General features: G+C 35.7%; 2 protein-coding genes across 2 annotated transcripts; one reads left to right on the forward strand and one right to left on the reverse strand.

The window, feature by feature from the left end:
• Positions 936 to 2,543, forward strand: LOC109842681. Its single transcript, XM_020411528.1, has 5 exons — positions 936 to 1,176; positions 1,285 to 1,391; positions 1,495 to 1,645; positions 1,732 to 1,926; positions 2,098 to 2,543. Exons 1-5 carry the CDS (start codon positions 964 to 966, stop codon positions 2,350 to 2,352), a joined length of 921 nt encoding a protein of 306 aa, XP_020267117.1. The 5' UTR covers positions 936 to 963; the 3' UTR covers positions 2,353 to 2,543.
• On the reverse strand, positions 1,811 to 5,608 carry LOC109841683 (pentatricopeptide repeat-containing protein At3g05340). Its single transcript, XM_020410628.1, has 2 exons — positions 2,732 to 5,608; positions 1,811 to 1,942 (listed from the first exon to the last, which is right to left on the reverse strand). Exon 1 carries the CDS (start codon positions 5,606 to 5,608, stop codon positions 3,794 to 3,796), a length of 1,815 nt encoding a protein of 604 aa, XP_020266217.1. The 3' UTR covers positions 1,811 to 1,942; positions 2,732 to 3,793.

Here is a 15,727-nt window from a genome sequence, read left to right on the forward strand (position 1 = left end):
ATGGAAGAAATGAAATGTTAATGAGATGAGGTGAATTGTTATAATATTTTATTCGATGATGTGAGTGATTTGAAATAATAAAAAGAGATGAGTTGAGTGATGTTTGGATGAAAATAATATTTTATTAGATGTGATGGATGAGTTGTTAGATGAAAATAATATTTTATTAGATGTGGTGGATGAGTGGTTAGATGAAAATAATATTTTATTAGATGATGTGGATGAGTTGTTGGATGAAAATAATATTTTATTGGATGTTGTGGGTGAGTTTTAGGGATGGAAATGGAAGAAATGGATTATTTTGAGATTTCCACCATTTCCATTTCCATTTCTTGCTTTTTTGAAAACAAACGAACAGGCCCATAAAGGAAAGTAGATATCCTGAAGTTTTCAAACCGACATTAACCTGTCAATTGACATTAATTTGATAATTTGGTACCGCAAAGCCTTAACTTTGCTCCTCACACCAAACTCAAAAAAAAAACTGAAAATTGATACCAAATTGTCTCTCGTTCACTTTTCCATGTTGACGTTTTTGAACAAAATTGACACCATTTTTTCCACTCCGGGGTATCGAAATGTCGTTACAAAACTTCATGGTACAAAATTTGAAAAAAGCGGGTTGTTAATGCAAATAACCTCAGGAGTTATTTCGGGTTGGGTCCAGATAAAATAAGACCCAAGGCAACCCGGCCCGCTTGATACTCCTTCTAGAACCTAGGTTCTCTTCTTTTTGAAATTTTCAGACGTTACAGCCCGAATCAAACCCATTTTCAAACAAACAAAAACTAGCCGTTATTAAAAAGCCTCTCTTTTCAAAATTTAAACCCCTCATTTGATTTGAAGAACAGAATACCCCTCGCCTTATTTCATCTCTCACTTATATTTACCAACTTTCATCAACTAAATAAACCAGTACTTTTAAAGACCCCAGAAATCCCAGGAAAAAAGAAGAAGAAGAAAATGGCTCTGAGATCTCTTGACAATGCTCTTCCAGCCAAGCTCGAGAGGCCCAAAAAGACCATGAAGGTCGCAACACTTCATTCTGAGCTTCCTCTTGATTCCTCTCTCAACAACGAGAACACACCACCGCAGCCGAAAGCATCGGACCCTTCAGCCGAATACATAGCTTCAGAGGATCTCCAGGCTCTATCCGACCCCGGGGCCAAGATCAAGGTGAGGATTTTCAGTTTGATTTCAGTTTTATTGGTTTTTGATGCTGTGATGTTCTTGGTCTCTTGATTTTTTTTTTCCTCGGGGTTCTTTGGGGTTGAAATTGAGTAGGTTTTGTGGGAGGAATTGGAATCAAAGGATTGGACCAAAGTGTGTGAAGCTCTCAATGATGTGCGAAGGCTCGCCCTTCATCATTCCGCCCTTCTACTCCCAATCTTGTAAGATTTTTTGCTTCTCACGAAAGATGAATAGCTGGTGATTTTTGAGGATTAGGCAAATTATACCTTTAGATGATGTAACTTTAAACCTGTTGATAAATAGGGAAAATGTGATGTTGATCATGGTAAAATCACTGAAGAATCCAAGGAGTGCTTTGTGCAAAACGGCGATAATGACTTCTACCGACATCTTCCATTCATTTGGCCACATCCTGCTCTCTGCCTCAGACGAGACCAAAGCCTTCGATAATCTGGTGAGAAGGAAAAAAAAACATATAAGTCATTTTTGCAGACATTAGGCCCAAAAAATTCTGAATTCTAAAAATAATTTCATCAACAGCTGCTTCAACTTCTACTTAAAGCATCACAAGACAAGCGATTCGTGTGTGAAGAAGCTCAGAAAGCACTAGATACAATGGCTCAGTTCACAACTCCACTTCCATTGCTGAAAAAGCTTCAATCTTGTGTTAACCATGTTAACCTCAGGGTGAGAGCCAAAGCAGCTGTTTCCATCTCAAAATGTGTCTCCAATATGGTAATATAACTTCTTCCTGCAAGCAGTAAGATAATATCGATTAGTTTCGGGGTTGATTTCGCAAACCCCCCTTTTTTGGGTGTGGTTTTTTTTGTGGGAGGGATTTTGTGAAATTAACCCTTAGCTTTACCTAAGAAATCGACAATTAATTAATCATCTACTTATTTTCAGGAACTTGAAATTATAAAGGAGTTCGGGCTAGGGACTCTTCTACAGATTGCAGCTGAGCTGTTGAATGATCGATTACCCGACGCACGTGAAGCAGCTAGGAGCATTATCAACGTAATTCACAGTGGATTTCCCAAAAAGGATGATACAAAGGAAAACGATGATGAAGAGGAGACTTCAGAGACATGGCAGAGTTTTTGCTCATCAAACTTGCCCCCAATCTCAGCACAATCAGTTGCGAAGCTTGTTTCGCAGTAGTTGGCTTCCTTTGTTTTGGATGTTTATTGGAAACTTTTTAGTGGTTTTCTAATGCTACTGCAAGTAGCAAGTGGGGGGTGTTACATACGTTTGTTCGTTTTGGTCATCTGTTAAAAACTGCTAGAGGGTTTTTCATGCTAATGCAAGTAGCAAGTCTTTTATAAATATATCTTATGTTTGTTGGGTTGATCTCTTGTGAGGTTCTCTGGTCGTTGACGCAGCAGCAAAATAGGTAAAAAGGTTTAAAAAAAATTGGTACATATGCATTAGAATTTGCAGTCTTCTATCATTAGAAAGAAAACTATTACATACGAAAAGGAATTGACAGAATTGAAAACGATCTAATTTCTATACTTCAACAGGTCAAAGGAATCATCACCTTAACCATTAATTGAGCTGCATCTTGGTTGCAAAGAAAACTTCGATTTTGTTTCCAGATCAGTTCCCAAGTATCTGCAACTTGTATGGTTTTTCAATATTGAGAAGTCACAAGAGACTCCTTTCCAGATCTTGGTTTTTCAAAACACACAAATTCATACATAGAATTCAGTGTCCCATGATGTAATTACCAAATGCCTGTGTTCATATTTGAGTTCACAAAACATGAGAAAGTATCAAGTGCTCCTGATCAAATGCATTAATGATCCACCAAAAATTATCTAACGCTGACACATTAGTCCTGCTTCTTTATTTGAAACTTATTTGAAGCTTTAGCAAGCTTGATATACTTTATGGAGGCCATAACCAACAGAACTACTCCCTCTTACACTCCAAAAAACCTGTGTGTGGCCCGCTATATCTAAGCACACATTCTTTGCAGAAAGACACCAACATTCTCTTTAAGATTTGGATCATATTTACTTGTATGTCGATTTTGAATCACAATTGCCAATGTCTATTTACACTTCACAAAATTCATCACCCACAGGTAACGACCATAGGAGTACCCCTTTATGATAACTATTTCCCGAGCAAGACTATCAAATATATTTCGGTCATGAAACAAACCAGCAGGAGTTCCTGCCTCTTTTTGAAAGTTTTTTGGAACTTTAACAATCTTGCTATATCTCGTGGTGGCTAGCTTCCTGATGATATATCTAATCCCACCTCTTTCTTTCTGTTTCTGCAGAAGGTCACCAAGCCTTCTATTTAAAAATTAGGATCATATTTACTTGCAACTTATAAACCCTGTATAGGTTTCTGTGTCTACTTGAATTCCTGTTGTACCTCCTACTCTATTCTCAGTTTTTTTTCAAAGCACAACTTACAGGAAACAGAGAAATTTCAGAAGTCCGGCAAAATTCTCTTTTTTCCCCAGAAGCTTTAAAACTAGCTCGAACATCAACAGAGTTGCCATGATTTTTGTTGCAGCTGCATATTCCTTTTCGAAGTTCAGTTCGCGTGTTGGTATTGACACCTTTGAAGCACGAGCCCTCTTACCCTATAGATCCAAGTCATGCAAATGATCCTCCTCTCCGATGATTGAAATTAACTTATGCAACACTTCATAAATAGCCTCACTTTGACTATGTGCCTTATCTTCAACAACAAAACTATGAGTCTCCATTCCAACTTCGATCCAGCTCAACCCCGTATCCTTCTTCACCCCCATTTCCTTCATCTTCATTGCAATCCTCGCCCTCTCTTCCCACTTTCCCTCTGATGAATATATATTCGCTAAAAGCACATGAGCCGATGAACTATCCCTTTCCTCAAGCAACAATCTCTCTGCCGCATACTTTCCAATATCCAAAGCACCATAAATCCCACATGCCCCAAGTAATGCCTGCCAAAGGAGAGCCTTTGGGTTTATCATTAAACCCTCGATAAAATTTTGTGCTTCTTTCAGAAGACCAGCTCGCCCTAGCATATCGACCACACAGGAATAATGCTCTATTCTTGGCTCAATATGATGAACCTTTAACATCAAATCCAAAAACTCCATGCCCTTGTTGACCGAACCCACATGGCTACATGCGTGGAGTAACGAAATGTATGTGACATCAGTAGGCTCGATACCTTCCAATTTCATATTCTCGTATAGTTGAAGGGCCGTTGATCCATAGCCATGGCGAGCAAATGCTGCAATCATAGAGTTCCATGACACTGCATTCCTCTGTACCATAGAATCAAATATTTTGATAGAATCCCTCAATTCTCCGCATTTAGAGTACATGTTGATGAGCCCATTGCACACAAAGACATTATTCCCTAACCCTTTCTTGATTACTGACGAGTGGATTTGCTTCCCGAGTGCAAAAGGAGCGTAAACATCAAATGCTCCAAGAACTGCCGATACCATATTTGCATCAATTTCTATACTTTTTCCTACCATCTCAACGAATAATTTCAAAGCATTTTCCTCAAATCCATTTTGTGCGAGACCAACGAGCATCACCGTTAGGGCTACCTCATCGAGTTGCTCGCAAGAACGAAACATCATACAAGCATCTTCCATCACACCACACTTTGAGTACAAGTCCATCAAAGCACTCTTGACACACAAATCCAACTCGAATCCAGACTTCAAAACAAGCCCATGAATTTGTTTCCCTTCTCGAAGAGCTCGGAGGCCCGAACAAGCCAAAAGAGAACTCGAATAAGTCAATGAGTTGGCCTCTTGGTCCTCCCTCCTCATTTCTCTAAACAAAATCAGACCCTCCTCAAAAAACTCACAGTGTGCCAAGCCAGATACCATAGCAGTCCAGGTGACCACATTTCTCTCACGCATTTCACCAAACACCTTATATGCACAGCTCGCACACCCGCATTTAAAGTACGAACTCACCAGCGCGTTGCCAACAGGAACAATCTGCTCAAACCCACTTGAAACTATCAAGCAATGCATCATTTCACAAGCATATCGCATCTCGGGCTTCGCGCAAACTGACAGAACAGTGGTCAGAGTTGCAGGATCAAGCTCGAAACCGGACCTGCGCATTCGCTGGAGATACCCAAAACCTGCACCGGGCTCGTTATTAATGAGATGACCCATGATGATGGAGTTCCAAGTGATGGTGTCTGTTGATGCTCTCTGGTTGAAAACAACAGTCGCTTCGGGTAGTTTGTTGCATTTGGAGTACATTGAGATGAGAGAGTTGGATAGAAGAGTGAGGTTTTGGGGGTCGAGGAGAGGTGAGAGCTTGAAGATGGAGGCATGGATGGACGAGCCGAGAGTGAGGTATTTCTGTTGGCCGCAGAGGGAGAGGAGAGCGCTGATTTTGACGGGGTCGAAGGAGAGCGTTACATTTCTCATTTTCTGATTCTGAAGTTTGAAAGAGGACTTCTTTTAAACCCCACTAGTGTGAACACCCTTTTTTTATTTTTTTTTTCGCTACAGTAAGCCCGAGTTTAATTGTTCCACTCTTTTTTGAATTTTTGGATTGTTACAGTATTCTTGTGTGCTACAGTGTTTTTTAAAAAACAATATTCAGCTTCATATTTGCCACAGTATTAATAATACAGTTAATGCCACTGTAGCATTACTGTGACATGAATAGTAAATCTTAAGGTTCTCCCATTTGTATGGAAGAGCAGATAACATAGATTGATTATAATTTATTATTGGTATCAAAATGATAATAAAGACTAGGGGGTTGGTGGTGGGTGAGTTATTGAATATAAGATGTTGAACTTTGTGAAATTAAAAGGGTATAATTGTTTTTTATTCGGTCAAACCTCGAGAAAATATCCAGTGCCTCAAAGTCGCCAATCACTCACGCCTCAACCGATCAATACCGTAAAAAGTACGCCCCGCCGTTAGAGATTATTTACAGCCCCTATCAAGTTATGAAGGTGGCGAGGTCACCTTTAGAGATCATGGTGAAGGTATAATATTGGTATTAGAACTATTGATAAATTTCCCTCACATGTGCTTAAAAATGTTCTAGTAGTTGATGAAGTTAAGGCTAACTTGATTAGCATAAATCAACTTTGTGATAGTATTCTTTCTGTCCAAAAAATACTTTATTTATGATACTAATGGAATTTTGAAGTTTGAAGCCTACAGAAATCCAAATGTTTATACCTTCGATTTTAAAGATCTAACAAAACCAAAAGTGAAGTGTTTGAAGGCCATAGATGAAGACTCATAGCTATGGCACAAAAGGCATTGGCATGCAAACTTTGATCTTATTTGTAAAAGTATCCAGAAAAGGTCTAGTGAGAATCATTTCTATGCTTAAAGCTCCACAAATCAACTCGTGTGAAGAATGCCAAGAAAATGAACGGGTTAAAAGTTCTTTCCATGCCAAAAACTGGAAACATCTTCTAAACTCCTTGAGCTTATTCATATAGATATCTCTTACTGGTACTACTAGTAGCATGAATGATAAATCATATGCCTTTGTTTTAATTTGACTATTCCATATTTACTTAGTTTTATTTCTTGCTCATAAACATAAAGAATTTTAGGTATTTTCTCACTTCTGCAAGTGAGTTGAAAGAGAATGTGGAAATTAAATCACAAGCATCAGAAGTGATCATTTTGGGGAATTTGAAAATAAGAAGTTCAATAATTTTTGTCTTGATCAAGGCATCAAACACATTTTTGCTACACTTAGGACACCACAACAAAATGATGTCGTCGAGAAAAAGAATGGGACACTTTAGGAAATGACCAGGACAATACTCAATTCTTCATCTTTACCTAAATACTTTTGTGCTGAAGGTGTCAATACTGCTTGTCACATCTTGAATAAAGACTTATGAGATCTTTTGCTAAAGAAGACTCCTTATAAACTCTATTATGATAAACCCCCCAACATGAACTACTTTAAGGTGCTTGGATGTAAATGTTTCATCTTAAACACCAAAGGTAACTTGATGTAAATGTTTCATTTTAAACACCAAAGTTAATTTGGGTAACTTTGATCAAAAGTCTTCTGAAGGTATATTTGTTGGCTACTCATTTTCCAGCAAAGCTTACAGAAGTTTTAATAAAATTACTCTTAGTATAGAAGAATCTACTGATGTGAATTTCATTGAGACTAACAATTCCCTTTCAAGTATTATTGCTGATGACGCAGATGGAAATATCATTAAAAACAAAGGAACTTCCTTCAGAAAAAAAAAAAACAATGAAACTAATAGATGCAGAAAACTTTTAAGGAAGAGTCACATGTTATAACTCAATGCATGGATCAATAGAAATAGCCGCACATCATTCACAACCTTCCCAAGGACTAAAAGGAAATTAAAGATCATTCAAAAACAGCAAGTGATAGGTGATATCTCTTCTAGTATTTTGACAAGATCTTAAGCATACAATCATCATGCATTGATAATCATATTTTTAATACAATTTTATACCATCGTTATCTATTTTATATGAATAAATATACTACTAATGATTGTTTTTATCTTAATTTACAAGTTAATGAAGAAATAATGAATAAAAGCCCAAAAGACTCTAACTTCCTCATTTTGTAACCTTTTATTGAAGCACGGGATCAAGCGAAGTAGCCTATAGAAGCTGGAGAAAATAAAAATCCAATATAAAAATAAATATTCAAGATGATTGGCCGTAAAGAAACAACTATATCTCTCAATCTGAAAGGCAGAATTTAACATATAATATATGAAAATCGCCTATCTCGATGAGATGAAGCAATCTGTCAAGTCAGATTTTTGATATGTGACTCCCATGGTTTCACACAAGGTTGCAGTCCAAGGTGAACTCAAAGATGTCAAATCTGTCATGCACTCAACACTGTGCAACAACATGTTTTACCATCACAGTAATATCTCTCTAGTAGAATCAAATACAAAAAGTAAGGGTACAAACATATATAGTAAAGATGATAATACAAGGAACACAATATAGAGAAGATATCCAATAACATTTATAATTATGTTCCAACAAAAGAAAAGAAAATAAACCTGGTGAACTAGAATAAAACAATGAATCTCTAATTCAAAAGAGTCAACTGAAAAGTATATATGCACTCAGCCTCCAAAAGAAATACAACCTTAAAAGACTAAAAATAATAAAATATCCACTGTGGAGCGCCTACTAACTATCTACTAATAAATGACGGCAAAATATGCTGAGTCTCCATCAACCTGCGACTCTCCGAACCCCTGACTTGCTTCCTGAAAAAAGATAGAAACAACGAGTGTCAAAACGCTAGCGAGAACATCTCCACCGCCCCCAGGGGGAAGGGGTTAGGTGTTTAAAAAAAATACAAGTTATAGCATATATAGATATATAAATCCTACATCATGGAATAAGATGAATTAATATTTAGAAACCCACAACACGAGAATAACTACGTCGAGCGAAATAATCCAAACAAGGAAACCCTTGTAGGTTGTCTAAAAATTACTGCAAATGGTTAATTCTCCCCAAGCACTGATAATGAAAATTATAATTTGACGACTTCTAGAATGCCATAATTTGGAGACTTTCACGACAATCAACGAAGATTACAATTCAACGACATTCACAATAACCAATGGAAGTTCTGATTCAATGACCTTCACAATCATCAACAGGAGTTACAACTGATGACTCTCACATTCCAAGGAGCCGAGATGAAGATCACAATCTTTACAACGCTCTAACTAGAGAGAATAGAAATCAACGGTCTCTTAAACCTAAAACACAAAGCTCATCTCTGCGTTTCAGACTCAAAACACAGAGCTCATCATTTCAGACTCAAAACGCAGAGCTTATCGTTCCAGACTCAAAACACATGGCTCACCACTGCGTTTTTCAACCTCAAGTGCAGAACCCAACTCTGCAGAACGTAGAGTTCGTGCGCAGAATGCAAATTTTACATTTGACTCGTTCAAACACGAGCTGAACGGTTCCAAAATTATTTCTCATAATTTGAGGGGATCACAACCCCACTAAGGAGCAATTTTAGGGTTAGGTACACCCTCTAAAACCCTTATAAATAGCTGGAAACTCAACTAAGTTCGGATCTTTGGATCTTTGAGCATTTTTGAATTTAGAGATCGTCAACAGAAAGCTTAGAGCATCTTCAGGAGCTATTCTTGGAGCATTTTCTTTATTCTTGGCTATAAACCAATTTCGGTTAGATCAAATCAACTCTATTATAGATTTTTAAACTCACTCTGAGTTATTAACTCAATAAGAGTTGCAAACTTGCCACGTAAGTTCTCCTCAATATCAATTCGAGAGGAATCAACCAAGTTCCACAAGACGAAGCATTCGGATCGTCAACAGGATACAAGATTCAAGCTCTCATCGACACCAAGAAGAACCCAGTTTTAAACAAAGGGGAGGATCTCCGTTGATCCCTTCCTTCTTTTGTAAACCGAGATACCGACCGAGAAGATTGTAATTTATTTTTCTAAGCTAGTTAGAGAGAGATTCCATTGAGAGATTATATTCATTCTTTTCCTAAGTTAGTTAGGGAGATAAATACAAATTTTATTCTTATTTCTTCTTTAATTTTTCCACAAACAACCCTTATATATATATACCATGTATCTTAAATTGTGGATCGCTAAATATCAACTCCAAAATCCTATGAATACAATAATCAACAAGAAAATACATTACCAAACCTCATTCAAACCATGTCGTATTATAATGTCTCACACTACCCTTGGGTAAGTGGCGCAGGAATAAGTATAAGGATCCGATGTAAAAACCTCGACCAAGATATGTCATACATGATAAAACTTTGTCTTAAATACTAACCACGGGATAAGTATCACGGAAGCAAAAACACAATCATATATGATCCTCTACAAAGAAAATGGTGTGGAGTATAGGTTCTCACAATATCCTATGGCTCATCGCAATATTTTGTGACTCACTACCTTACTCAAACACCCTATAGAGTATAGACATATCAACCTAATTCGGAACACAATGATGCATAACAAAGTGTAGTCCACTGTGGTCTCATTGTATTACACCAACTAACGCACTCTGAGTGTAGTCAACCACGGTCTCGTTGTGGTACACCAACTAACCCCACTCAAGCATCCAAAATTACCGTAAAACGAAACATACGTCAGTCTCTATCATGACTAACTCAAATCATTAGACTATGTGTATCAATAGGCTCGTGCGTGCTCAAATCTATCACGTGTCCTCTCATGGTCTCGCACGTGTGTTGACGTGTAACTCACACTTTGTGCTCACGATCAAAAACACATGGTAAATCAACTTATGCAAAACAGCTCAAATCGGTCGACCGAAACACCTCATCGATCGACTGATGGCAACGTACACGAATATGCATAAAAAATTCAGCCTTGGTCGGTCGACCAAATGCATACGTCGATCGACCGACCAGTGGGGAAAATCCCAACTCCTGCAGACCGATCGGTCGACTAATTATTCTGATCAGTCGACCGATCATGGTGACAGTTCAAATCGATAGTTCTTCTCTACAATTACCAGTCAAAAATTTCAAAAGAAAGACGTATATATTAGTGCAATTAGGGTTTACTCTGAAAGATGAAAATGCAAATATAAAAGATTTGGGGAATTCTAAAAACCCTAACATGTTTATGTTTGATAATCATCATGAAAACAAATAACTTTAACAAAATCTCACGTTAGATCTATTTCAAATCTTAAACTCAAATCAAAGAACCTATTTCATAACTTTTTAAATCAGAAAGATTAAATATTTACATCATACAGATTAAAGAGGTGATTTTTTACTCATAAAATAGGTTTTTAAAATCCAATAAACCAAAAAAGGGGGATGAGATTGAAGGAGATGAAACTCGCCTCAAAAATTTCGTGTTGAGCTCCCACACACGCGAAGAACTTGATCTCCTTATAAAAAACCTCGATTTCGACGCCCTCTCTTAGTCTTTTGGCTTCTCAAAGCTTGTCAAACTCAAAAGAGGGATCTCTAGGATTTGAGAGGAGGTTGCTCGCTATGCTCAATGTGAGAGATGGAAGAAAAGAGAGAAATTCGGGTATAATCATATATATATAATATATATATATATATATATATATATATATAATATATATATATATATATATATATAATTTTATATAAATATATCATATATATATATATATATATATATATAATATATGATGCAAATAGCCCAAACCGATTCTGACCAAAAACCCAATATGTGCAACCATCGGTTGAGACCGATGCCAAGAATTAATCAACTGATCAGAGGTGATTTCAGCTGTTAGTTTTTCATGCTCATACACATTTACACACACACACACACACACACACACACACACACACACACACACACACATGTACTTAATCGATCTCAAATCAATTACAATCATGTTCATCCATGCCAGAACAATATCAACCATAATAAAACTCACTTAGTATTATTTACCATAATATTTTCAAATTCATAGGGTTTTACATTACTAGTATCGATACTAGTATCGATACCGGTATTGATACTAAAATTACTCTTAGGGGGTGAATAAGGTATATGCTAATCTAATCCGATATTAATGTCAAATTAAAACTTATTAACAATATCCTAGCAAGTATGATATACAATGAGATATATGCAATGATAACAAATAAACAAAGGGTGATATAAACTATGAGACAATGGCGATATAGAAATATGATAAGCAATGAGCACAAGAATAATACGCCAAGGCAAACTCAAACACGCAATATGATCATGGAGTTCGTTCACCCTCAACCTACGTCTCCAATCCTCACTCACGAGGATAATCTTCACTATCACAACCGGTTTTCAACATTCACTGAAAATGTTTACAACTCACACGATCGGTTTTCTAGCTCACCGAAAACTTTTACAACTCTCATACTTGTAACTACACAATACACCCACTAAGTGTTAGCCTAGCCCATGCCACCTTCCTCAAGTGCTCGTATTTATCACCTCTCTCTAGGCTTTACTATCGACGTCATTCCTCTTGGAATTAACCCCGTCTCTCACCATACACTCCTCTCGGTGTACTTGTGTATTACAATGTGATCTCACAAATATAGCACAAGTAAAAATAGTTTGTTCTCTAACAAATATGAGAACTAAATTAAGCTCACTCAATCACACCACCAACCCAATTTATACAATGTATGAAAATACGTAAGCTCAATGGTTGTGTGTGAGACAATAAGTAAATATAAAATCTAAACTCAAATCGATCTAGCAAATATATATATATATATAAGATAAACAAATAATACAATTAATCTAGATGAGGAGTTTAGAAAAACTTCTCTAATAACAAAGATGATGAAGGATTGAGGTTGAGCTCCTCAAAGATGAAATTGAGATCCTCCTCTTTGTGAAACTTTCTTTACATAAACAAACTTGAAACAAAACCTTAAACACCCTTAAAACACTTGTAAAACTTATTTAAAACTTTTCTTGAGTGTACTCAAAAGTTAGAGGATAAGGGGTATATATAGAAGCCCCAAGGAACCAACAAAAATCACTGAAAACATTAAAAACAAAAAATATAGAAAATAGTCGTTACTGTGCAACAGCCATATTATGAGTCGACTTATGACATGCATGAGTTGACTTATATTGTAATGAGTCGACTGATTATGTAATGAGTCGACTCAGCAGACAAAAATCACTAACTGCACAACACTTTAATGAGTCGACTCAGCAGACAAAAATCACTAACTGCACAACACTTCATGAGTCGACTTATGAGTCGACTCATAACATGCACACAACCTGATATGAATAATAAAAATCAATTTTAAACCCTCTTTAAAAATATCAAATATATTCCAAAAAATATAAAACTTTAGAAAATATTTATAAACATAAAAATGAACATTTACAAAAAGAATTTTTTAAATTGCACTTCCCAATTATGAAAACTTGTCATTTTTTAAAATAGTCTAAAATACGAAAACTCAATAAACACATGATTTTGACAAAATGTTTTCAAATAAGTTTCAACTTTATTTTGAATGGATTAATAGACTTTATAAATGATATAAAATGATATAAATGAGTTTTTAAATCCGTAAACACATATTGTGCAAATAAACATGATTTCATTGATTTAAAATTGTTAAAGCTTGATTTTGTTAAAATCATTTCAAGCACATACAAACATGAAACAAATATATTTGTATACATAATTATATCCATTTATTTCATATTTATGTGGCCAAACTTGAAAGCAATAAAACGGAAAGTAATGTGTGTGTATAGTTTGAGCTTTAAGTATAAGAACACAAAGTAAATTTCCTAAACTAATATACCCAAGATGAAAATCTTCAATATAGCTCGTCTTGGTTGCGTATGAAGCAATATTGGATCTTGATTTAAAATTCAAACCTTCATTCCGATATTCCTTCTAATCTCCTTTGAATGTTATTGTTAAGGCGCAAACCATCAAACTTCCAACAGAGGATCCTTGTGTAGAATACCTAACAATTAAATATAAACACTCGACAAACATTGTTAGGAATTATTTGGTAATCATCAAAACTAGATTAGATAGTAGGCTCATAAACATAAGACCTAACAGATACTAGTATCGATACCAAATGTGTAGTTACAATTTAAAGGCTGAATTTGATTACCTTGGGAATCAAGTTTAATCCAAGGACTCTCATTCATTGTTGTAGGCTATAAATAGGGGTAGAGAGTGAGAGATTAGGGTGTGAAATATTTTATAAAAACTCTTTTTGGAGAGGAGTGTTACTCTTAATTGAGAAGACCTTCCAAATTATAACATTTATTTTTTGTTGCAATTAATAAAGAAATATTTTACCTCTTCATATTTTTTTCTTCTTCTCTTTGTTTGATTATGAAGATGAAGGTGAGATGAAGATGAAGATCAAGATGAATGTTTGCTATCACCTTGAGGCTAGAACCCTCTTGGGATGTAAATTTTCTTTTTGTTAATAAATTTATCTTTTACTTTTTTTCTTGCTTAAATAGCTAAGATTCTAGAACCCTCTTGACTTAGATTTATTTTCATACTTAATAAAGTAGATTTACTTTCATGTCTTGACTTTCTTGCTTTAAATTCTTGCATTTATTTCTTGTAATTTATTTTATAGTTTAAATTTTATTTTTTTGCACTATTCACCTTGAGGCTATACCCCTCTTGGGATTAGGTTTTATTTTTATTTATTTTTCCTTTCTTTGATTCGCCTTGAGACTAGAACCCTCTAGAGAATTGTATTTTTTTAAAGACGTGTAACTAATACTTGTGGGAACTCTATAAATTATATGAAACTAGCTAGCAGATTCAATTCTAGATTCCTCATATCTCTAATTGAATCCTCGATCTTTTACTTTCTTTATTTTCCTCTTTATTCTTGATTTTTCTCTCATTTGTTTCTTGATTTTATTTTATTTATCTTTCTTTCTTCTCTTTTGTTAGTTTTGTTTACAATTACACTTTATCACATCCAATCTTTATATCTCTACTCTCAATCTTGTTTTATTTTTATTTACATACAAGTACTCTTACTCTCTTTATCTCTCCACAATCATATCCATCACTCATAATTATCACACACACAACATAAGAACTGATTTTGATTTTCTCCTACAAACACCTTCCTTATGGGATCAATAATTTTTTATGCTATAATTTGATGGTTATGCACTTGCAACTCTAGAGGTATATATTTATGCCTGTCAAGTTATAGTATAAATGTATATCTCTAGAGTTGCAAGTGCACAACCATCACGTTATAGTATAAAAAGTTATCGATCCCACGAGGAAGGTGTTTGTAGGAGAAAATTAAAATTGGTTCTTATATTGTGTGTGTGATAATTAGAAGTGATGGATGTGATTGTAGAGAGATAAAGAGAGTGAGAGTGATTGTATGTAAATAAAACAAAACAAGATTGATAATGGAGAGATTAAGAGTGGATGTGATAAAGCATAAGTGTAAATAAAACTAACAAAATGGAAGAAAGAAAGATGAAGGAAATTGTAGGTATTAAGAGTTGCCTATGGGTTCCTGCACGTAGCTCGAGACGGAGAGAAGACGATAAACGTCATTATCTGAGTCAAAGAGGATTATCTGACATTGATAAGTGAATGAAGTGAGTTAACGAAACGTACGAGTCAACGTGATAGCTAAATAGCGAAGAAATGGTCCAATCAGAAATTACATTTCACTCACAAAAGGTGAAGCGCTACTCATGTCTTGTCTGTTTCATATATGATTCACCTATGGGAGGTTGTAGATATCTTATTTGGCTTTCCAACGCATTTTGAATCATGTCATTCCGAGATCGGACCGAGGAATTACAGTAAAAACAGTCAAAAAGGGGAAAACGATGTCTCGGCCTTGGCCGAGATAGTCCAGCTCAGTCAAGATTGTCTAGAACTGGCCCAGACAATCCAGAACTATCGCAAACTGTTCAGAACTATGGCAGACTGTCCAGAACTACCGTAGACTATCCAAAATCGGCCAGGACTATC

This window comes from Asparagus officinalis, chromosome 5 (assembly GCF_001876935.1).
Source record: "Asparagus officinalis chromosome 5, Aspof.V1, whole genome shotgun sequence".
Taxonomy (NCBI): domain Eukaryota; kingdom Viridiplantae; phylum Streptophyta; class Magnoliopsida; order Asparagales; family Asparagaceae; genus Asparagus; species Asparagus officinalis.